General features: G+C 51.8%; 1 protein-coding gene across 2 annotated transcripts; it reads right to left on the bottom strand.

Annotated features, from left to right (window-relative positions):
- Positions 1-4,175: 4,175 nt before the first annotated feature.
- Positions 4,176-20,975, bottom strand: CFAP298 (cilia and flagella associated protein 298). 2 transcript variants are annotated; one of them, XM_072740842.1, is made up of 7 exons: positions 20,254-20,975; positions 18,466-18,633; positions 17,216-17,283; positions 15,104-15,262; positions 14,275-14,406; positions 13,395-13,490; positions 12,808-13,105 (listed from the first exon to the last, which is right to left on the bottom strand). In XM_072740842.1, exons 1-7 carry the CDS (start codon positions 20,390-20,392, stop codon positions 12,995-12,997), a joined length of 873 nt encoding a protein of 290 aa, XP_072596943.1. In that variant the 5' UTR covers positions 20,393-20,975; the 3' UTR covers positions 12,808-12,994. The 2 variants fall into 2 exon arrangements, with proteins under 2 accessions (XP_072596944.1, XP_072596943.1); XM_072740843.1 differs by lacking the exons at positions 12,808-13,105; positions 13,395-13,490 and adding an exon at positions 4,176-5,146 and having other exon boundaries at positions 20,254-20,943.
- Positions 20,976-21,734: the final 759 nt, after the last annotated feature.

Here is a 21,734-nt window from a genome sequence, read left to right as displayed (position 1 = left end):
AAAGAAATATATGAAAAAAACCCTAAAGAAATATATGAACGATGTCTTTAGGACACTGGACACGGGGCAAAGAGGGCCCGTGTTGTCCTTGCCACCGTCTTGCTGCAGCACAGGAAAGGCAGCTCCGGGGGAGCCCAGCGGATAACCGGAGCTGACGGCACAGAACTGCGCGTCCGGGGAGGCCACAGCAACCAGAGCTCCCAGGTGCACAGAGACCCAGAGATGAGCAGGGGTCCCCTGGAGAACCACCCCAGGACAGTGACATGATCACATAGAAGGACTGAGGGGGGGGGCTATGTCCGGAGCCCACAAGGGTTGGGGTGCCTGTCGCACCAGCCCGACTGGTTTGGCTGGGTGCCCCGCCTGGTGTTGATGGATGGGGGCAGTGACAGTGCTGCTCTAACCCTGTGGGCTCCGTCTGTTGGAACCCCCACCTCTGATCCCCAGTTGGATCCCTTATGGGGGAGCCTCTCCTCCTATGTGGCTCTCCAACTCCGAGGACCCCGGGGCCCACCACGACCAGGCCCTCTGCTGTCCTCAGCCACCACATGGTCTCCTGGAGAGCCGGCTGGGTCTCTGTCACGGTGACACAATCCTGAGCTAATGTGTCACCGGGCTGCGCTTGTAGCCAAGGAAGTGCTACATTTCCCACAGCTTTGTATCAACTTCCTTTCATTAAACGGGCCCAGAATGTGTGCATCTGGGGTCACAGGCTGTGAACGCTGCTCTGAGATTCTAAATTTAGCAGCGTCTCTTCCCCTGGGGTCCCCAGATACGGGCTCTGGGAGGCGCAGCACCCCGGCCCCCAGCCCCGGGGGGAGCGGGATGGGGGGAGCTCCAGGTGGGCAGGTGCTCCCCATGCACCCTGTCCTATCCGGAGGGGGAGGCTGTGCCCTTCTGCAGCGACAGAGGCAGGTAGAGGGTCTGAGGCCCAGGGTGCGCCCTGGTCTCAGCAAGACCCCCCCCGAGCGTCACTGTTCTCTCGGGTGCTTCTGCTCCCCTGTATTTTTGTCCCATCCTCACGCCGGAAGAGATAGGCTTTCAGGTTCTTCAAGGGCAGTGAGGCCATCGGAGCAGGAGATAACTACCACTTGTGAGCTTGTGACTCAGTTTCCCGGGGAGGCAGAGGGATGGAGGGGAAAGACAGGCAGGGGCCTTCACCATGGTTCAACAGGAAGGTGGGGGAGAAGCAAGGGGGGCAGGCTTGGGGTTGGTTTGGGGAACCTAGCAGGCTCCAGGGTGTAGGGTGCCCCCAGGGGTCTGGCACCGGCCTGGGCATGGTTAGGACAGGGGACAAGCGGCCTAGAGGGTTGGAGCCCGGGAAAGGAGGCGTCTGGGGTGCGGGCTCTGGACTGGTTGGTTCGCCTAGAAAAGCCAGGCTCCCAGGTGAGTAGTTTGCTGTCTCCAGGAATCACTGGTCCTGCAGGGCCCCTCCGTCCGCGTGCAAGACGGTGTCAAAGGCCCAGGTGTCAAAGCATCAGGATCACAGGGAGGTGCCGAATCTCCGTTTTGACCTGGACGGATTTGGATCAAGTGCCCCTTCCTCCTGCCGGTCTGGCACACTTGCTGCCTGTGCACCTCGGGTGTCGGATAAAAGGCTGTGTTTTATGGGGTCACCACCACTGCTTGTCTGTCTTGCTTCGTGCAAGTTATCCCGACACCCTCAGCAACCCGGAGGTCAGCTAAGGCAGGTGTGAGTACGTCTGATGTCCACGCTCCCTCTCCTCCTTGCAACAGTGCGTCAATTTTGTTCAAGGTGGTGATATTCCTGGCTAAAATCCTGACCCCTGGGATGCCTGGGTGGCTCAGTGGTTGAGCAGCTGCCTTCAGTTCAGGGCGTGATCCTAGGGTCCCAGGATCAAGTCCCGCATCGGGCTCCCTGCAGGGAGCCTGCTTCTCCCTCTGCCTGTGTCTCTGCCTCTCTCTCTGGGTTTCTCATGAATAAAATAAATAAAATATTTATAAAACAGGGATCCCTGGGTGGCGCAGTGGTTTGGCGCCTGCCTTTGGCCTAGGGCGTGATCCTGGGGACCCGGGATCGAATCCCACATCAGGCTCCCTGCGTGGAGCCTGCTTCTCCCTCTGCCTGTTGTGTCTCTGCCTCTCTCTCTCTCTCTCTCTCTCTCTCTCTCTGTGACTATCATAAACAAAAATTAAAAAAAATATTTATAAAACATAAAAGTAAATAAAATCCTGACCCCCCAGGCCCCCACCCACTCCTGTGTGGCTGGCATGGATGAAGCAATCAGTCCTGGCCAATGGGACACAGAGTGGCTGAGGGAGGTGGTAGGAGGCACAAACACAAGGGCACCGCACTGTGGCCTCTTTCCTGCTGACCCCCCCACCCCGTCCTTCTGCCCAATACACAAGTGCAGTACTTAGAGGCACCACAGCCATCTCGCAACATGAGGAGACAGTTGCAGGCCAATGATGGTGGTGATGGTGCAGGAAGCCAGGAGGAGCCGGTGCACGGGGGCCTGCGCCGTCCTGGTGGACCAGGTTGGCAATGCTACTACTCCCATTGCACAGAGCAGCAAACTGAGGCTCGTCAAGTTAAAAATTACCCAAGATCTTGCAGCTCCTCAACGACAGAGCCTGCTATGGACTGAACTGTGTCCTCCCCAAATTCATACATCGAAGCCCTCATCCTTCTAGTCCCTTTGATGGTGACAGCATTTGGAAATAAGGTCAAAGGAGGTCGCTGCCGTGGGCTGGTCTCAGTGCCTCGTGCTGTGGTTGGACGGGCCCTTGTGGCTCGTATTATGATTGCAAGATGTCCTTCAGCAGCAACCAGCAGGAAACTTGGGAATGGAGGTTTATTACTTATAGGAGCAGGAGGTTACACAGAGCAGCTGGGGGAGCGCAGCAAGGTCTCGGGGAGGGAGAGAGGAAATGAGAGAGAGAGAGAGAACACAGCCCTGGGAGTTTGCTTTTAGTAGGGCTGAGGGTGGAGGCTAGGGTTTTGAGGGTTCATTCTCTACTGGTGCATTTAAAATACAAGAGTGGGAATTAAAGGGTGGGAAGAGAAAAAACAACAACAACAAAACAAAACCAGACAAGAGGTCCACACGGTCAGTTATCTAAATCAAGCAAGACGTCTAAGACCAAGGAGGCTGGCAGGTGGGGAGCTGGCCCCGTGGTCACGGAGAGGCCTCTTGGAAGTTGAGGCCTCCAGCACCAACACTCCAGTCTGGTTCGCACTGCAAAGGAGAGAAAAACCCAGTTGCCAGGGTTTGCCGTCGTCCTAAGGGTGGGGCTCTAATCCAATAGGCCCGGTGTCCTAATAAGAAGGGGAAGAGACACCAGGGATGCACAGACACACGGGGGTGGGGAGCGTGTGAGGACGCAGCCAGAAGGTGGCCCGGCGCAAGCCGAGGGGACAGGCCCCAGGAGGAAGCAATGTGCCGACACCTCGCTCTTGGATCCAGCCTCCGCAGCCCTGGGGAAAGAGGTGTTTGTTCAAACCTGGGCGTCTGTGCTATTTTGTTCTGGCCCTGGAGCCGGTGAATACAGCATTCGAATTCAGACCCCGATGGGAACTCATGCTTAGGCATTTTCTCCTTCACCACCGGCTTTTTGTGCTTTCTGCCTTTTGTGGCTGGGGAGCCTCTGCACCCCCTCTCCCCTCCGCCCCTAACTTCACATAGAGACCCTGACTCAGATCCCGGAGGAGGCTGGTGGTGGGCGGGTGGTGGTGGGAGGGGAGCGGCCTTTCTGTGGCCGTGGCTGGGGTGGAGACCACCGTGGTCTTCCCTCGGGAGAAGTGAGGGGTTTCGTCTCCTCTTGCACTGCCTGTGTTTGAGATCGACCCCTGCTTCCTTGTCTGAGCTGAGTCTCATCCCCCGCACCCAGCCGGGCCGAGGAGGGAACCAGCCAGGACCCCATCCTAGTGCTGTCCAGGAAGACTGTCTAATAGAAAGACCATGGAAGAGAAATCTCTCATAGGAACAGCGAGAAGAACGTGGCAGGACGTGAATCATCTGTACAGTTTGTGGTTTTACAGCCAGCATCAAAGGCGAGTTGAATTTTGTCGAATGCCTCATTGGCGTGTGTAGATACGGCCATGTGATTTTTTTCTCCCAGCTCTGTGAATATGATTTATTTCCTAACATTAAGCTGACCCTGCATTTCTGGAATAAATCCCACTTGGTGGTGATAGATTATATTTAACGTGATTGGGGATTCTCTTTGCTTCTATTTTTATTAAAGGTTTGCATCAGGGAGGTCTGGGTGGCTCGGCGGTTGGGCGTCTGCCTTTGGCCCAGGGCCTGATCCCAGGGTCCCGGGGTCGAGTCCCATGTCTGGCTCCCTGCATGGAGCCTGCTTCTCCCTCTGCCTGCCTCTCCCTCTCTGTCTCTCATGAATAAATAAATAAAATCTTTTTTTAAAAAAAGTTTGCTTCGGTATTTGTGAGCGATAGAGGATTGTCTTTGGCAGTTCTGCTAATCGTGTTATATTAGGGTCACGGAAGTAACCGAGAAGTGCCTGTTCTTTTTCTGTGCTCCGGGATGGTTCATGCAGCTTTGTGACGCCTGGGTCTTCCAAGTTTTCATAGAGTCCCTTGGCGATTGTTTTGTGTGTGGGGGTTGAGTTTTCTCTCTTTCTTATATGAAAGTTCTCTGCCTACACGTTTTAGCTCTACTTGGGCTGATTCTGGTACACTTGACTTTTTTTTTTTAAGATTTTATTTATTTATTCATTTATGAGAAACACAGAAAGAGAGGCAGAGACACAGGCAGAGGGAAAAGCAGGCTCCGTGCAGGGAGCCCGATGTGGGGCTCGATCCCGGGTCTCCAGGATCAGGCCCTGAGCAGAAGGCAGATGCTCAACCGCTGAGCCACCCGGGGATCCCTACACTTGACTTTCTTAGAAGTTTATCCATCCCTTCCAAGTTTTTAGATTTGCTTAAACTAGTGCAAAATATTTTTTGTCTCTGGTGTATTCAAAACGCTGTCAACCAGCCCCCGACTCTGTGCCACTCGCAGTGGAACATGAACACAATCTGAGCACACGCCACGCAGGGAAGGGCCCCTCGGCACACCCGGTGACCCCTGGTCTCCAGCCCTGGCTCAACCGCTCACAAGGCTTCAGTATAAAGTTCCAAGGCTGAGTCTTGGCCACCGCGACGAGGGGAGCTGCTCGGGACCTGGGGGGCGGGAAATGAGAGGAGAAAAGGAGATTTCATGGGTCAAACATCCACAGCCAGGCAGTGAGCTGGCGGCAAGGCGGAGGCTGCGGACACGGAGCTGGTGGAAATGATCTGTCATCTCATTTTAAGAAATTCTTCTGCTTATTTTACTCTTGTCATTTCCTACTTTGTGTATTTATGGTTTTTTTTTTTTTTGCCTTTAGTCATGGCAGCTAATAGTTTTCTAATACCATTTATTTTTCAAACTATCAATTTTGATGTATTAAATACTTTTTCAACTCATTACATTTCTGCTTTGACCTCCATTCATTCCTGCCTTTTGCTTTCTTTTGTTCCCTCGCTGGTCCTCTGCTAGTTAAATCAGTTTAACTGATTGACTTTCACTTTTATGGTTTCTGGTATTTAATGCTAGACCTTCTTCTAGATCCTGTTGTAGCACAATCATATGTTCTGTGCTGCTTTCACATCATTACTTTCTAGAAACTGTACAGCTTTGGAGGATCTCCTATCTCTCAAGGGGTTAGCGTGAATTTCTGGTTTGCACTATGATCAGAAAATGCTGTTTGTATTAGTTATACTTTGGGGATTTTTTTATTTTTTGGTGACTTTTCTATGTGTGAATCTATGTGTGAAACTTTTTTTTTTTTTAAAGATGTGATTTATTGACTTGAGAGTGAGTGAGCTTGCAAGCAGGGGGAGCAGCAGAGGGAAAGGGAGAGACTGCACTGAATGTGGTGCCTGACACGGGGCTCCATCCCATGACCTCAAGATCATGACCTGAGCAGAAATCAAGAGTCAGACGCCTAACCATCTGAGCCACTGAGGTGCCTCTGGTAAAACTTCTTTTTTTTTGACAAAAAAAAGTTACAGAAAAAGTGATGTCTGGGCATTTCTTTAAAAGATTTCAATAGGGGCCACTGGGAGAACAGATTGCAAAGCATTGATCAACAAGGCACTGATAATTTTTGTAGCTGAATGGTGGGTACTTGGGAGTTCAACATGGTTTGGGTTTTTTTGTACTTTACCAGTAAATTTCAACTTTCATGATAAAAAATTTTTAACACCTTCTCCCTGGAAGACGGTATTTTTTTTCTTAGAAGTTTATTTTTTGGCTAATCTCTACATCCAGCATGGGGCTCGAACTCATGACCCTGAGATCAAGAGTCACATGCTCTATCTTCTGGGTGCTTCTGGAGGACGGTATTTGATTTTGAAAATGCCCCCCCCCCCCCTTAAATAGGCATTTAAAAAAGTCATGAAGAGCAAACCTGATCATTGGGTTCTGATCTAAAACCAGTCTGGGCTCCCAGGTGCTGGCTGGTGGAGCTTCCGCTCACCAGGAGGTCAGGGCTGCAGGGGCCCACAGGTGACTAGAAGTGGCCTCAGGGCGGGACAGTGCAGAGATGCATGGTCAGTGATGTGGCCCTAGGAGGACAGGGCTAGAATTCAGCTGGAGTGAGGAAAGGCCTAAAGGAACAATTATCATGCAGCACACTGGCGGTTGTGAGGTCAAAACGGGGCTCTAGGACCCCAAACTCTCTCAAGGGGAGGGTGCTCCATCCCGCATTTGGGAGATACAGTCCTGAGGGGGGGCAGTGTGGGCGTCTACCCATCCGGCTTCACACGCCCCACCAGAAGCTTCTCAGAGACACTTCTCTTTTCCTACTTGCCATTTTTGCACGAAGGTTTGGTAGCTTTTCTGTTTGGTAGAATTTCTGTGGCCCTTCTGAGACACACAAAACCGGATGGAAGCCTCCAAGGACAGGAAGACCCTGCCCCATTTGGAGCTGTGTTGGGTGGCATGGATTCACTAGGATGCTGCTTGTTTTTTGTTTTTGTTTTTTTTAAAGTTAGCTGATCTCTTACGGTGTGCTCTGTGTAGCAATAGGATTTCCTGGACTCTGCCAACGATTCCTCTTCTAAAATGCAGTTATGATCGTGTGACCACTTCCCCAATCAAGAAGGATTTGAGACTGACCTTCCCTGAGGAAGTCTGCAGGCCTCCAAATTGGGTTGTGACAATGGCACACATGGTGGGCCAGAAAGGCAGTGCTCCACTAGGCACAGAGTGACCCAAACGCCACCCTGCACCAGGAAATCCCACGTCAGCCACAGCCTGTGGAAGCAGGAGCATCCCTGACCCCGGCAGGTGCTAACTGTGGACTGTCACTGACCTTGGAGCATGACCTTGTGGAGAATTCACATCTCTCTCCCCCCTCCTAGCCCCATCGCTCCCTTTATCCCTAAGGGTAAAGGCAAAGCAGCCCTTGGATGAGGAGAGAAGGCTCCGTCCTTTCACTGGTCCTGACATCAGCTTTGTCTTCTTCACAAGTGTCACAATACTTGTTTCTGAGGGAAAAGAACTAAATCTTAAGACAGTGCCCTGCCTCCAGAGCTCCCCCCGTCCGTGCAGGGTGACAGCAGTTTAAGGGGACTACAATGACTAGCAGCCTGGAGGGAGGATGGGAAAGTGTAGCAGGCCAAGTGCAGGGACATTGGGAGAGGGGACAGAAGCCACTTCTCAGCCTCACTTGGGCTGGGGAAGTTAGGTGACAATCGGAGGGTTGTGTTACGTAGCTGATGCCTCAACTGAGAAAAATATTATAAATGAGAAGTATTTAAGTTTATAATTTTAAAAATATACTTATAGGCTGCCTTTGTAACTCTGGTGGCTCCCGAGTGAAAACTCGCAGGCTCGCTTCGCTGTCAGCCTCATGGACATCACCTTCTCAGGTAGCTGTGGGAGCACCGAGGGCCTGAGCTAAATGTGGGGCTCCTAGGAAGGTGTTTTGGTGACACAGTTCAGTGGTTTCAGCAGAGCTTTCCTCTTTCTTGAAAATTCAAGGCAGCCTCTCTTTTAAAGAAATGCTCCCTAGATTTTTTAAGTAGGCTCCACACCCAATGTGGGGCTCAAACTCAGGACCACGAGATCAAGCATCGCCTGCTCTCCCAACTGAGCCAGCCAGGCGTCCCCCTTACCTGAAGGTTTTACTTTAAAAAATACATATATAAAATTCATAGTTTTACAAATCATGTACATGTCATCATCCTAATACAATTTATGATTTTACAAATTACAGAGAATATAATTTGCTTAATTTTGAAATTATATTTTGACAATGGCATTTCGGAAATGTAGTCCACTTTGAAAGAAAGAAAAATGTCTGACACTTTCTCAGTCTTAGATTTTTAAGTGTTTCAACAAGGACAGGGGATACACACACCCTGAAAATTCTGTTTTTTACCCCAAGCAAGTTGTTTGTTAAGCCACGTAGGTTTCCTATCCTTTTCCTCCATCTCAGCTCAAGGCCAATCTTCCAATGTAGACAGCTTGGGTGAAATTTTCACGGGCCAAATCATCTTTGCTAATCAACTCGTGACATTTCTCTTCTATAGATGTCCACCAATCAGGGGGTCCCTATAGCATAAAGCTATTAAAATCCTATATTCAATCACGTAAATCATATTTCCTTCCCAGGCAAAATCAAGAGCTATCCCCGCTCGAGAGCTCTTTCATCAGCTCAGTGTAAATTGCCTCTAGAAATGCCAAGAGTTTTCCGGCCCCGGAAACAGTTGCCAGAAAAGGTGGACGTGTGTTCATGTGAGCGGAGTTCATTTTGTGAAGGTCTAGTAGTTAAACTCAAAGCAGCTCTCCGGTTTGCGGTTTTGCTTTGCATATCAATGCCCTTAATTGTTTTATTTCCATTTCTTTTACTTTACAGCGTAAGTGATTTAGTCATACCACCGGATTCGGATCAGATCGAAAGAATCAGATCAGATCGAAAGAGCTGAGTGCATTTTGCAGTTTGCAAATTTATCGCTAAAACCCAAATTGCCCTGAGTCTATGGGATCCATTCCAGCACAATGCAAATGGGATAACAAGAAATGAGAAGCCACAAGAATGAATAATGCTGCTATTGTGTCTGCCCACTGTGTTGGGTTGGTGGGGGGGGGGGGTGTTGGGGTTGGGGTGGGAGGGGCGATAAGCAGCCAGGGAGTCCAGGAGGCCTGTGGACATTTACTGCACCATGATCATGTCATCCGTGTCGTTCGTACATGGCCTCGTCTTATTTCAGAAAAGATGTAGATGGAGGGACAGAACGAAGGGCTCGGGTGTGTTCTCACCTTCATCAGCCTGGCGCTGGCGGCCGCTGGGGCGCCCAGGGCATGTGGGCCTCTCCATGAGCCAACACAGCCAGCCATGGGATCGGGGACTCGGGTGACAAAACTGGTATGGGTTTCTTGGGTGCTTTCATTTTGTGTTTCAGGAGGATCCTGCCTTGTGGTGGAAACAGCAAGACAGACGTGGCTGTTGGTTGCTTGGTCTGAATGAACAGACTTCAATCTATTCAAAGCGATGATGGGCCAGGACTTGGCCCGTGGGAATCTGTTCATCTGCTGGCCTCTGCGCCACTCTGGTGTGACCCAGAGTCCTGTGCGCAGTCTGTCTTCCAGCCAGGACATAACCCCTCACTCTTCCTTTCGTTTGGGGCGGCGGTTTTCCGAGTGGAGTCCAGCTTCTGTTTTGCTTATACCATTTTGATCAAGGGTGGGTGTGGGCATCTCTCCTCTTCAGTGACAGGTGAACCAGAGCAGTCTCAGGACCCACAGTCCCCCAATGTTGCCTGAGGCATGAAAATAATTGCAGGTTGCCCTGTGCCCAATCCGGAGGGCCCCTCAGCTAGGTCCCACACAGATCCAGGGTTCCCTGGATGCCCTCGGCTTGCTGCTCACTAGCCCCTGGTTTCAGGTGTCGATAGAAGCTTCCCGTTAGAGCTAACGCAGACTCTGGGACAAGCAGGTGGGGTTTTAGATACTTCATCTTGGGCCAATGAACCTTTCTGGGCTTTGGTTTCCTTGTTTGTGAAATGATAACCATCCTGGTTTCTTCCTAATGTGGCTGTTGTGAGGTATAAATGAGAAAATGTATGTGAAGCACTTAGTGTAGGCATCTGGGAATCAGTAGGGTGCCAGTGGCGGCTACCATTACCGTGACGTCTCGTACTGGACTTCTACCGGAAGTCCCACCATCTCTCCCCTTGAACTCAGGCCAGTAGAGCTTTCTGCAACAAGGAGTGACGACCCCAGGGACCTCCTGGCCATCACAGCGTGGTGGGGGCGGTTTCGGAGGCTTTGCAGGGGACCTCCACAGTGTGCGAGGCCGCTGTGCTCTAAGCATGTGGCTGTTAATTTCAAGCTTGATGGCACATTCTTTGCAGAGCAGTTGCCAAGGAACGCGGTAATCCTGTGACAGAAATACTGCCCAGGGTTTCAGTTTGCTAGTCCAAAGGGTTTTTAGGTGGTGTCAAATTTTATTACTAGCATTCCTGGTCTCCACGAAATAACCATATAAGAACACAAGTTACGTAAAAGGACAAAATTATGGGCCCAGCTTGGCACTGCACAGTCAATAGGCACTTCGTTTCCTTTGGATACTGATCTGAAGATGGGTTAAAAAAAAAAAAAAGTAATAGCAAGATTGAGTTTGTAGGGTGGTCTGTAACCTCCTGTCTGGCCAGGTGACTTGCTGATAAACTGATTCCTGAGCAAGTCCTGAGTATGACCCCTCGGCTCCGCCCTCACTAGGAACGTGACCAAGGAGGACTCAGGTTGCTGTCTCAGATGACCGCCAGCTTCCGCGGTGGGTGATGCACAGTGACTGACTCCACATCAACACGGTGGGCACAGAGTGGGCACCAGTGACCGCCAGCCCCCTTGTTTTATGGACAGCTGCCAAGGGGCTGCTCTGTCTGAATAGAGAGCCTGGAGCTATTGAAGCAGCGAAGGGCAGAGAGGAGTGTTCTTTTTAACATGAGTATCCAACACAGAAGTGTAGTGTGATGTAGAAGTCTAGTGATTTCTATACCCCAAAGTGAGTGACTCTTTGGCTAATAACTTTGGATTATGTGAAGCCATAGAGTAATTATCTTGGCCACTAAAGCATTTATATCCCATCGAGTCAATAAGAATTCCTAATGATGTAGAACAGTAGTTCTTAGAAAGATCTACTATGATTGTGTGGCTTGCTCACATTTTTTGCAAGTCTGGCACCGATGCAACGCACATGAGCTATACATTGTCAAAGGCAGGATGCTCCTCAAATAAAATCATAGGATCTCATTGCAAACTTCACGTCATCCAATACAAAACCTCTTCATGGAGACACTCAAAATTATAATCAAAGTCAAGAGGAAAAAGATACAGATTTGATTTTATGAAATTTGACAAACAGAAGAGTAAGGTGCAATCAAGACGTAGGGTGGGCTACAACCCACTTTAGGAAACTTTGCTTTGGGAACAGAAGGAACCTCAGGAGCCAGTTTGGGGGCAGCAGCAGTAAGTAACTGGAAATGGTGGAGAGGCTGAACATTTTGGGAGAACCTGGATAGATGCTTGAGGTCCTTTCTGCTCTTGGGAAGCTAGTCTCTGCCAAGGACCCGATCCTTGCCTTGAGGTGGGGGCAGCGTCTTGGAGAATCTTGCTGCTGGAGATGGGCAGAGGGGGAAGTGACTAGCCCTGCTCTCCCCTGCCCCCCAAAAGCCTGCCCCTCAGCAGGTATAAAGCATATCCTCTCTGCCCCCCCCCCCCCCCCCCCGCCATCTCAGCCCCATCTCTGTGGCCAAGGGGGAGGAAGAGGAGCGGTGGGCACAGGAGGACCAGAGCAGGGGAAGTCCCTGTCACTTCGCAATTCCTCACGGTGAGCACACTGCAAGTCCTCCAACTAGGGGAACGGTATCCTACAGACCCAAAGCTAAGCAGGACAGGATTTCCAGGCCACCCTGGCTGTCCAGGCAGTCCTAGAGATGAACTGAACTCAAGTCTCAGGGTCTGTGGGGATGATGGGTCGGGGTTTAAAATCAAAGGTGTGTTGGGCAGCCCGGGTGGCTCAGTGGTTTAGTGATCCTGGAGACCAGGGATCGAGTCCCGCGTCGGGCTCCCTGCATGGAGCCTGCTTCTCCCTCTGCCTGTGTCTCTGCCACTCTTGCTTTCTCTCTGTCTCTCTCATGAATAATTAAAAAAAAAAAAAAGATTAAAAAAAATAAAATCAAAGGTGTCCTAGAAAACCCATCAGGATGGGTGGTCACCGAGCCCAACGCCATTGTCAGCATCAGGGGAAGCCTTGCCCATAGGGAGCTGCAGGCTGAGGCCACAAGGGACAAGCATCTGTTACTGGGGTTTGCATTTGTTTTCAGGAAAAACCCAGCAATGCCAGAACTTGTTTCCAGGTCAGACAAGCTTGTTACCTGGTTTCCATCATGGGTGTAGCCTGTACACCTAGAAAGCAAGGCCAGTCAGGTGTCAGCCAGGAGGCGAGCTTTACCTTGGAGGCTGGGCGATGCCAGGTGACTTACACTCTCGCCCGATCACAGACCACAGACAGGTGGATGGATCTGGGCTGCGGGTCCCACAGGTTGGCCCAGAGCAGCGAGCGGCAGGTGGCGGGCGGCCTCTAGTGGCCACTGCCGGCCAAGCTCCGCGGCGCACGCAGGGCTCGCAGGGAGAAGAGGAACTCCATCTCCTCCCCAAGGCAGTGGTGGTGAGAATATAAAACAAAGAAGTCCGAAAAACAAAAATGTTTGTCATTACATCCTTAGGACTCAGTCAAAGAACTCAGATACTAAATGGTTGGTTTGAAAAAAAAAATAATTGAGGCTGATTCTTCTGAGGATGTATTTATTAAGTTCTGAAACGTTGAATAATTTTTTTAAACATTCAAACTGAAAGAAAAATTAAGAAAACTAGAAATTCAACACCTTACTACTATTACTATTATTTTTAAGTTTGTATTATCTTGCTCAAATGAAAGGTGAGCTAGTATCTCCAGCATTGTCAGCTGGAGAACTTCATCTTGGCCTCCACTTGATGTCTTGTACTCCGTGGAAATGTCTTTTCAAAGCAGTGTTATCTGCCCACGGAGAATTTAAACAGGAGTCATCGTCATTTTCTTCCAATTTCTAGAAATAAATATGTTTTACTCAGGAAGGCATTTCTGCAAAGTGTTTTGCAACATAAACACAGGCTGAGGAAAGAACCTGTGTCGAAACTCCCACTCCCCGCCTGCCCAGAAAGGCGCTCCCAGACTCGGATGCAGGTGGGATGGGACGCTGCCAGGTGGGGTCCCCACGGCCCTGGAGAGCTGGGAGCTGTAGCAGTGCCCCCTCCCCACATCCTGCACTTGGGTAAGGCCAGGGGGTGAATGCCCCTGGCGCCAGCTCCGCTGAAAACCTTCTGCCAACCCGATACCTTGAGCTCCTCTTGTCTTCTCTGATAGTACAGCATCAGCTGTTTCTGCTCCTCACTGCTGATCACTGGTTCTCGGGCTGGAGCTCCTTGTCCTCTCTGAAAAGAGGAGGGTGGAGCGGACTGTGGATTACAGCATTCTCACAGGGGCAATCCAGGAGGTCACAGAGAATGTTTTACGACTGCCTTCGCCGACTGCTACACGGTGATCCATCCTGATCAGCACGGCAAGGTCTGGACTCCAGCAGCCCCTCGCCCTGGGCCCTCATGGTAGACGGAGACCAGAGGCCGGGCAGTGCTGTGTGCCGTGGCCATTCCCCAGGCAGCCACTGCAGGTCCAGTGGGGAACGGAGGGAGATCATGGAGGATCCCGTTTCCCCCAAATCATAGAGAAATGATTCATGACAGCATGTGACCAGAGCAGCCTTGTGGAGATACAGCTCTAGGCTACCTACATCCGTAAATGCTCCTGTTCACAGAGTATCAGTACTTTGAAAACTTGAAATCAGTCCTCTAGGCTCTAGTTTTCATTTCAAGAAACTGACAGGGTCCTTAGCTGGAGAACTTCATCTTGGCCTCCACTTGATTGAGGAAATATTTTTAGTTACTTATAGCCCATTTCTACAGTTGAAGTCAACAAGGCTTATATACTCCCCCCCTCCCACCCCCAGTTAAAACAAAACAAACTCCAGACAGTGTCAATCAATAATCCATTCATAGATTCTTGCAGTTTTCGCTGGTGCACAAAGAGTCTGACTTTAAGCCTGGACTAGTGGGATTCAAATATTCGCAACTAGGAGGTAAAGTCAGACTTATTGAAAATGTTTATCAGTTGGAAAATAATTAATAAAACGATGTGACATGTTAAAGCACAAGTACTTACTTGCTGAATCTTGACGATAATTTTGGTTTTTTCATTTTTGCCCACATAGTCAGAAAGCGTCTTTGTTCTCCTTAGCTCCTTGGCCACCCACCACAGTTGGGCCTCTGATTCACGAATGACATTCAGTCCTGCCTGGGGCACAGCAAGAACCGGCTTTAAGGTTTATCAAGACACCGCCCCAAGTGTGTGATCCCACCCCTGATGTGTGCAGCCTGGCTGGTGCTCCCTGCCAGTGTGGGGCTGGCATTTCCACCCTCCACGTCCCACTCCCCACACAGGAAGAAGAACCAACCCCTCCACCAAGTCAGACTGCTTTTTTTTTTTAAGAGGGGGAGAAAGAGAATCCCAAGCAGACTCAGTTGTCGATCTCACAACCCTGAGATCATGACCTGAGTTGAAATCAAGAGTCAGACATTTAACCAACTGAGCCCTCCAGGTGCCCTTGCCGTTGCTCATTTTGATGCCAACTCACTCCCTGACTCAGTTAACTCCTGGTTCTGGGAATGGGAGAGTATCTGAGCTCATCTGCACCCTTCTCTGTGGATGGATTTTTAGGATACTGCCAAGAAGGAACATTGGAATCCTGCTGGGTTTTAAATACAGGCATAATGAGGCTGTTTGTGTGCTTCTGCATATGTCACCTGTTTAAGGTGGCTCAGAGCCACGAATACTGCCCAGTAGGTTAAGAAATAAATGAGAAAAACAAGAAAATAACATGAAGCAAACGGTAAAGCACAGCAGGGGGAAAGCTGCATACAGAGCAGAACGCTACACCCAGAGGGGTCAAATCGGCGTGATGCACCTCACAGAATGCCCACGAGCCACATACCTGAGTTCCAGACAAGTCTTCTTTATTTTCAAATTCCTTCCGGATGGGATCATAGGGAGGCAGCCCCATGGGGTAAACAATCATCACTGCACCTCGCAGCTGGTCCAGAGCAGCTTCCACCATCTCTATGGTAACGCAGACTCCGGCTTCCACTTGTTTCTGAAAGGACAAGGACAGGCCTCATTGTTCACAAGGCGGCTAATCCATTCAGTAAATATTTAACAAGCTCTTGCAGGAGACTCTTGCCAGGTACTGCCAGCGTGACAAAAAGGACTCCAACAGTGCTCGCTACCAAAGCCACTCCGTCTAAGTCTGGGGCTTCCATGCACCCACCACGGCCTAGACCATAAAGCTGACTCTGAGTGGGGCTCAGGACACTCAGCAGTACACACTGAGAGTCAGGCAGCACCTTGAAAGGAGGCGGCACAGGAGCAGGAGGGGTGAGCGACGGGGTGAAGAGGGGAATTGAACAGGGTGCTGCAGGCCCAGCAGAAGCAGAGGGAAGCAGGGGAGAGCAGTGGGCTGTCTGCAGGGGGTGGAGGGACAGGGCAGCCAGTGCTGGCCAGGGAGCTGGGGCTCAGGCCGGAAGGGCCATGGAGGCCAGGGTGCCTCTCCTGGGAAGGAAGGGGGGTACCAGGAGCCTAACCTCATCTTGGGTGAAGAAGGCCCTGGTTCAAGCCTGCAGGTGGCAGGCTCAGCAGAGCTCAGGAGAGGATACAGTGGAGGATACATCTGCTCTCTGGCCCTGTTCTTGGCACAGGGGCTTCAAAATCCCCAGGGATTTCCTGAGTGGGAGGAATGTCTGTTGTTATTCATAATGAGTCCCCTTGGAGGCACCAGGGTTTATGCTAATGAGGTGACCCATGGGGGGCCTTGTTTTGAGGGAAAGGCTGGCCACCGGCCACCCTGGGGGAGACTAAGCTGGGATTAGAGGGTTAGAACTTCCAGATCCAACCCCCATCACTACTACCTGCCCCTTGGGGGAGGGGAGATCTGGAGAGGAGTTAAATCACTGGCCAATAATTTGCCCATGTAATGAAAGTCTGATAAAAATTCTGGGTATTGAAGCTCAGTAGAGCTCCCTGGTTGGAGAACACACTGATATTTGAAGGAGAGGGTGGGGAAGCTCTGCAAGCCCCCAACCCCCCCAGACCTTGCCCTAAGTATCTCTTCCACCTGGCGGTTTCTGAGTTGTACCCTTGATACAAAACTATACTAGTAAGTACTGTACTTGCAGTTGTTCTGTGAGTTGTTCCAGCAAATTGGTGAATGCAGAGCGGGGGTCGTGGGAACATCCACATTTAGGGCCAATTCAGAAGCAGTGTGGGCTACCTGGTGCCTGAACTAAGTGTGTGTGTTTGGGTCCTTCTGGGGCCTCGTCCTACCACTCGTGGGATCTGAGCCAATCCCAGTAGTTAGTGTCAAACTTGAACTCAGGCCACCCTGCTGGTGCCTGAAAGGCCTGCAATAAAAAACTGGCTGAGGTGAGGGACAAGGAACTGGGTCGGACAGGCATCCTCAAGGGACCCACGCTGAGGCACCGGGGGCTCTGCTGCCACCAGGGGGAAATCTGCGGGAAGTGCTTCTTCCCGGGTCCAGAACACGGGGAGGAGCGAGGAAATCAATGAGCTGTCCAGTCTAGGAGAGCTGAGATTGAAGTCCCCGCTGGCAGGCTTTCAGGGAGAACCATCTAGGAACCAGGTGGAAACTCAGGTGCAAAGGAAGGAAAGAGTCAGGGGATGAGATCTGAGTTACCGCAGAGGTAAGCGTGCATCTGGCAGAGGAGGGAAAACACTGAGAAGAGTAGAGAGGAGGGAGAGGAGGGCCAAGGAAAAAGTTCTGTGTCTCCTAAATACTAAATGTACAAGGCAAGAGCAAGGACACCCAGGGGAGCTGGGAGGGAAAGGATAGGAGGATCCTCAATGTGCTCAAAGGCATCATCAGTGTCATCATCGTGGGAAGACAAAGCGAGGGGCTGCCCCAGGCATGCTGGTCTCCTTTGCCTCTGGAAGGCTTAACAGAAATCAAAGGCCAGTCCGAGGAGAACTCTGGAAGCCAAGAGTAGAGTCTGTTTCAAACGACAGGCTTTAGGGCATCATTTAAAAAGCTAACCTTCGATATTATTGCTTTGGCCTCTTCTATAGTCTTCTTTAAAATTTGCTTCATTTTTTCATTTGGAGCTGTGAAAATAAAACGGAAGAGGAAGAGAAATGGCCAACTTTAAAACGATTCTTAGTATCCTAATCTCTCCTGGCTGAGTCAGGGAGCAGGGAGATGAGAGAAGCACCTCTCAGGAATTCAGGTGAGGGACACGGGAAAGTTGGCTATAAGTCAGGTAAGACTCCCTCGAAGCTTAACTTCTTAATGAATAAAAGTGCTAATCAGGCAGTGCAAATGCTAGAAGCCTAAAGCCCTGTTAAAGCAGAAATGACTAATATAAGACAATACTGGTTTAAAGGTGAACCACGAACCATATTAACTGGTTCTTCTGAGACACTATTATTTTTCTCACTGATGCAATTTCTTCTATAAAGCAAAGAATCTCTCCAAACTGACAAGGAACCTATATACAAAAAGACGTGGAAGACAGCCAACCATTTTCCAGGCTAAAACTCAACGGAAATAATACAATTGCTATTATCTTCAAAATTTTTTTGCAAAAATATTTTTTGAGGGTGTAAAGTCCTTGTAGGGACACTTCTCTATTTCTTTTGTTCTTAACAGTGTTTTAGGAGCACCGCAGATACTTAAGTGTTTGCTCAGTGATTAATTACAGTCTTCTAAATGGAGCTTTCTCACAGGTGAAAGGGATAAGCTATCAGAATGGGTTACCATCTTTCCTCCTTCAAATTCCACACGACCAAGCACACACTAAAGGGGGAATAATTTCAGAATTCTCTGACAGGTACTGAGCTGCTCTACGTCACGGAGAGGCATGCCTTCAATTCAAGGGGAGACCCCTGTGCCCACGTTAATTTCCTTCTTTCTCATGGAATCTCTAAATAAACCCCGTTATCTGCAACATCAAAACAGAACGGAACCTTCAATACATTTGCAATGACTTCCCCCAAATGCAATTAGGTTGAACCACATGAAACTGATTTTCACCATTTGTTACCTACAATAATGGTAGCTTCCAGTGGTTCACCTAACATGTTTAAAAGCTAGCAGTGTCTTAGTAAAAGCAAGAAGACAGACGCTTCCTCTACCCGCCCAATTCATTATGGATTTGCACTGCACCACAAGGGCTTAGCTACCCAGTGCAGCAGCATCTCCTAGGTTTGTAGAGAAAACGGAGGTCAGTGTTTTAATGTAAAGAGCTGCTTGCACGTTGTGCCCACAGAAACAGCAGGCTGGATTACCTTGCCCATTTCTTCGGCCAATGTCGTCCTTTTTAAATACTGAGCCCCCACTGGGTACACACTTTTCACCCCATTCGTCTCTTAATTTCAGTTCTTCAATCTGGTCATCGGTCAGTCCTTGCATATTAGGAGGGAGAAATATGCCATGTTCTGCTAATTCTTCCATTTCTTAAAAATAAGAAAAAGTTAGACAGTATGTATCATGATCATCATCACAACACTTTGTACCCCAATGAAATGTAAGCTCCCTAGAGGTCACCAGTCTTGCCCATTGGCTCCCTATTTAACATCAGATACCACTTGGTTTGTGCCAGACCTGTCCTTGACCTTTGACAAATGGTCATGGCTATGTCCTAGGTCACCAGCAGGACAAAGAATGTAGGAGCTCACTGCGGTCACAGGCAGCAGGGCTGCAGGTTCCTTGCTCTGATCCTCTGCTGGGTTGTACTTCCTGACACTCAGGAGGCACAAATTAAAATCCACCGACACTCTGAACACACATAGGCGTTATAATTTCCAAGTGTGTTCACACAGATTTATTTAATTTCACCTTGTGAGGTAGGTAGGTTTTTGAGAGAAAAACCATCAACATCCTCATCTCCCCTAATTTACACCTCTATCATCTGAGGCTTGTTCAGCCTTGCTATTTTATATACACACTTAAAAAATAATTTGGGGGATCCCTGGATGGCGCAGCGGTTTGGCGCCTGCCTTTGGCCCAGGGCGCGATCCTGGAGACCCGGGATCGAGTCCCACGTCGGGCTCCCGGTGCATGGAGCCTGCTTCTCCCTCTGCCTGTGTCTCTGCCTCCCTCTCTCTAGCTGAGTCTCTATGAATAAATAAATAAAATCTTAAAAAAAAAAGATTAAAATTAAAATCGGGGGCGCCCGCGGGGCTCAGTCAGCTGGGCATCTGCCTTCAGCTCAGGTCCTGATCCCCCCTGGGCCCTGGGATGGAGCCCCACGTCCGGCTCCCCGCTCAGCGGGGCGGGGGCTTCTCCCTCCGCCCCACCCCCTGCTCTTGCTCGCTCCCTCCCTCTCCAATAAATAAATAAAACCTAAATGAAAAAGAAATGCAATTAAAAACGCAGTTCCTGGGGTCGTGCTCAGCGGCCACACGTGCCAAGTGGGTGCCTTTACTGGACACACAAGTAGGGATCACCCCCTTCCCGGGGCGGGGGGAAAGTCTCCAGAGGGCGCTGCTCTAGATCATGGACGGAAGTGACCAAATGCTGTAATAATGAGAAAAAAGCTCGGGTTTCCTGGAGAAGGGCAGGGAACACCAAGCCCTGGGCCGGTCTTCCCACCCTGGGGGGCAGCGTCCTGAAGGGAGGTGGGGGCGGAGAGCGTGCTCCACTGAAGTCTCAACCCGGTGCATTCAGGCTTTTTCAAGTAGGCTCCACACCCAGCGTGGAGCCCAGGGCAGGGCAGGGTTTGAACTCAAAGCCCCGAGGTCAGGACCTGAGCTGAGATCCAGTCCGACGCCTAAGGGACTGAAACGCGCAGGCGCGCCGCAGGTGAAAAGGCCCGGGGGCCACCGCCCTGCCCGCCCGCGCAGTCCCCGCGCACACGCTCTGCCCAGCCTCCGCCTCAACCCCAGCGCCCCGCGGGCTCCTCGGGCACCTCGGGGGACCCCGCGATCCTCGCCAAGCCCGCCAGCCGCACGTCTTTGCAAATCTTTGCAAACCTGACCCCCCCCCGCCGCCCCGCCCGCCCCGCCGGCCTGGGGGTCCTGTGCCCGCCCCCCCGCCGCCCACTCTCCGCGTCGCGCCGCGCCGCCGGGCCGCACCTGAGCAGATGCGCTGCACCTTGAGCCGCGCGTTGTAGACCCGGGCCACCCGCACCGTGATCTCCTCCAGCTTCGTGCTCCCCGGCGTCTGCAGCAGGAACTGGCTCTCGTCGCCCCGTTTCACGTGCAGCAGAACCATGGCGGCCCCGGAGACCCCGCCGCGGCGGCGAGGAGGCCCGGGAGGCCGTAGCCCGAGGGTGACCCGCGACCACCGACTAACCGCTGCTTAGAGACCGGAACCCGGGGCTCGCGCGCCCGCCGTGGAGGGACGCGGCGGGGGGGAGAGGGGCGCGCACTCGCTCCCGGAAGTGGCTGTTGCCAGGAGCAACAGAGAAACACAGAGGCCCCCGGCTCCAGTCAGAAGCCGACGGTGGGGAGGCCGCAGCGCGCGAGGTCCCGCGTCGCGCTCCCGGAAGCAGGTGCTGCCTGGCAACGATCCACACAGATCGACGCCGAGCCCCCCTTCCGGAAGTGCCTGTTGTCTGGGCAACCGCCCAACACAACGCAAGCCGCCGGAGGGGGGCGCGGAACGTCCCGCCCGAGGTTCCACGCAGGGAGCTGGCTGCGACGGGAGGAGGCTGCTAGGTCGGGAGTGAGTGGGGCGGTGAGCACCTGCGGGCCCCGAGCCCCGCAGGGAGCTCCGTCCCCGTCCGCGCAGCACTGCCTCCGCCGTCAGCCCCCACCACTTCCGGAAGTTACGCCCGCGGCTTCCGGTCTGGAGGAGTTCGGGAAGTGCGCGCGGGGGTTGCTGGGTATGCGCGCGGAGGGGCGGGAGCTGTTTCGGAGCCGGGTGCTGGGAGGCTCAGGCGGCTGCTGCCGTCCCCGGACTCAGCCCGCCGTCGCCCAACAGGCTCCTACTGAGCGGGCGCTGTTCCAGGCGTCGCTGCGGTCCTGGAGCTCACAGTCCAGGGGAAGTGACAAAGAGAAAACACAATACGGGGACAAGGCAAACTCTCATAGGAGTCTAGAGGAGACCAAATAGGGCGACCGGCTCTTTAGACAGGGAGGGCCGCGTCGGGGAGGACGCTGGCACCGAGCCCTTGGTAACAAGGTGCAAGGTCATCTCCTTCAGCGGCTGCCGAGTAGGAACGGACTGGAAGGTTGCACCTGCTGCTTTGCACCTGCTGCTCGGTGTTCCTGAGACTTGGGCACTCACCGTGGAAACTTCATCCCTGAGGTTGGGGGGGGGGGGGGGGTAGGCCGTGCCGCGCAGATGGTGTGTGACCGTGGGCCTGGAAATGCCCAAAGCCGACCCCGGGCCTCCCATGAAGAGGGCTACAGTGATGCTGCACACAGAGCGTATGGAGCCCAGGGAGCAGAGGTGTTTTCATGTCCTGGAACGTGCAGTACGGGTCACCAATGGCCAAGGCCTCTCCCCCCGGGGGGGAAGGGGGCCTGCTGCGGCATCTGAGCTCCTCACTACTGGCCATAAGGTCATCCCCCTGTTTATCCTGAGTTCCATCCTGTATCTATCCATCAAG

The sequence above is a fragment of the Vulpes vulpes genome, chromosome 15, assembly GCF_048418805.1.
Source record: "Vulpes vulpes isolate BD-2025 chromosome 15, VulVul3, whole genome shotgun sequence".
In the NCBI taxonomy this organism is placed as follows: domain Eukaryota; kingdom Metazoa; phylum Chordata; class Mammalia; order Carnivora; family Canidae; genus Vulpes; species Vulpes vulpes.
The sequence above is the reverse complement of the archived record's forward strand: the minus strand, read 5'-3'. Positions and strand labels throughout refer to the sequence as shown.